Source organism: Octopus bimaculoides, chromosome 9 (genome assembly GCF_001194135.2).
Source record: "Octopus bimaculoides isolate UCB-OBI-ISO-001 chromosome 9, ASM119413v2, whole genome shotgun sequence".
In the NCBI taxonomy this organism is placed as follows: domain Eukaryota; kingdom Metazoa; phylum Mollusca; class Cephalopoda; order Octopoda; family Octopodidae; genus Octopus; species Octopus bimaculoides.
In genome coordinates this window covers 36772831-36775145 of record NC_068989.1, presented here as the reverse complement: position 1 = coordinate 36775145, position 2315 = coordinate 36772831, and the positions used below count along the sequence as shown (strand labels likewise).

General features: G+C 32.0%; 1 protein-coding gene across 5 annotated transcripts in view; it reads right to left on the bottom strand.

Moving 5' to 3' along the window:
- LOC106877348 (centrosomal protein CCDC61) overlaps nt 1-2315 on the bottom strand; it is a 107103-nt gene that overhangs the window by 21440 nt on the left and 83348 nt on the right. For all 5 annotated transcript variants that reach the window (XM_052970643.1, XM_052970641.1, XM_052970639.1 and 2 more), the window contains exon 10: nt 568-643. In XM_052970643.1, the coding sequence (XP_052826603.1) occupies nt 568-643 (76 nt within the window). The remainder of the gene's footprint in view (nt 1-567; nt 644-2315) is intronic.

Here is a 2315-nt window from a genome sequence, read left to right as displayed (position 1 = left end):
AGAAAATATCACTGTACCCTCCAATAAGCCACAACCCTATCATAAAGGTGTCAATTGAACTTGCCTTTTTTTTTAATTACCAGAGGACCAGACTTGTGGTGTTTTTATCAATGAATTATTGTGTACCAAGTTTTATCAAAAAGATGAGCAAAAATGGAATCTCAATTGAATACTACTTAAGAACTTTTTGTAGTTCTTAAAAACTTGTAATTGAAAAAACATTTTTAATGGGGCTATTGAAAATGTTTTTATTTTTTGCTGACAGTTAGCCTTAAATTTATTATTTGAATTAATTTTTTAATTATAGAGTAGCTAATAAAAGCTATTATTTTTAGCTTTTAAATCTAAATATCTATTTAAATTTTAACTATAGCTGCAATATTTTAAGTATAAATATGCTTGTCCTGTACTTTTCCAAGAGAAATAACTTAAGATTATTAGCCTCCATGTGTCTGCATTTTCCATTGTAATAGTAAAATATTTACAAGATTATTAGGCTATCTTAATACATTAAAACCAAATGCACTTTCATTATTAATGGAAATAATAAGTAGAAGTAATACTTACTTTCGTCTTTGAATTTCTTCTTTTTTCCTTTCTTGTTCTTTAATATAAGCTGTTGGATCAAACCTGCGGAATGTTGCTAGAAAAAAGAAATGAAAACTATATACATATATCTCCTCAAAGTGAGACAACTATCTCTGTTATTCTATTAAACTCTAACCACTTACCTGGTACACACCCACTTCCCTCAGTTCCACTCCTTCTCTCAGCAGAGTGAAGTCTATCTTGCAAGATACTTGGCGACCCTACTGGTGCTGATACCATGTAAAAAGCAGCCTATGCCTGTATCATGAAAAAAAGCACCAGCACTGGTGTCACGAAAAAGAGCATCTGTGCTAATGTCGCATAAAAAGCATCCAGTACACTCTGTAAAGTGGTTGGTTTTAGGAAAGGCATCCAGCTGTAGAAACCATGATAAAACAGACAATAGGCATCTGGTGCAACTCTCTGACTTCCCAGCTCCTGTCAGACCATCCAATTCATACCCAAATGGAAACATATGTTAAATGATGATGATGATGATGATATATATATATATATATATATATATATATATATATACAAGCACACATAACATAAATCCTTGAGTATAATATGCACCCCCTTCTCTAATTTGAGTCAAGGAGGTCTATATAACATCCTTCGTTTGTAAACATATATACAGTAACATCCTTTATTATTATTGTATATATAACATAATGCAAACATGTAGCTTTTTTGTGCACTTTGTTTGCAGAAAATAAAGAAATAACAGTAATAACGTCAGTGAAAAATAAATATTAAGTAAATTGCCTTTCACATATTTATCACTATCAGTTACAAAAGCAAAAGCAAAAACATTTATTCAAATCCTTCAAATTCAACGTCACTTTCAGCATCAAATAACTGTTCCATTTGTTCCTCCATAAACAAACACTTCCGCGCATGCGTAATACAATAATGGTGATGTTCTTAACTGTTATATGGGAATGTAAATATGTTTGCAAATTGTTTTTGTTACATGTTATTCTGTGTTCTGAATACTTTTATTTTAATAAATGTTGCTTACTGCAAGTTATGGATGATTCTTTTATGACTTCATTACTTTCAGGCTTAGCTTCAGGTATTTTCGTGCCCGACATCACAAAATGCGTCTGAATAAACATTGCCGGACAGCAAATAGAGACTCGGACATTGCTTAGAAAATATTTTTCATTTTTAACCTTGTATATAGTACACACTAGGGATTTTGACCTTTAAATTTGGGGAAAAAAATGCGGATTATACTCGAGGATTTACGGTACACATTATATATAAGAGGATTTGAAAACTTGTCTCAAGTCCCCTTTCACCAATAAGCCTTGCACATTATAAACACACATAACATTACACCACTAGTTTGTTTTTTTATGGAAATACTTACAAGGTAAAGTTTATGGTACAAAACCAGCAACAGTCAATGAGTTGAACAAGGGTGTGTAAAAATACCAAAAGAAAAATTTCTTGATGCTTGAAATTCCATTGCTTCATATTGTCAGCAGTAACTGTTCCAGAACAGTCATCAGTTTGAAAACAGGCATTCATAAACAAATTAAATCTTGTCTGCAAATTCCTATATATATATTACTTGTTTCAGTCATTAGACTATGGCCATGCTGAGGCATCACCTTGGGAATTTTTTAGTCAAACAAATTGACCTCAGTACTCACTTTTTTTAAACCTGGTACTTTATGGGGACGTAAACACACCAACACTGGTTGTCAAACTCTGGC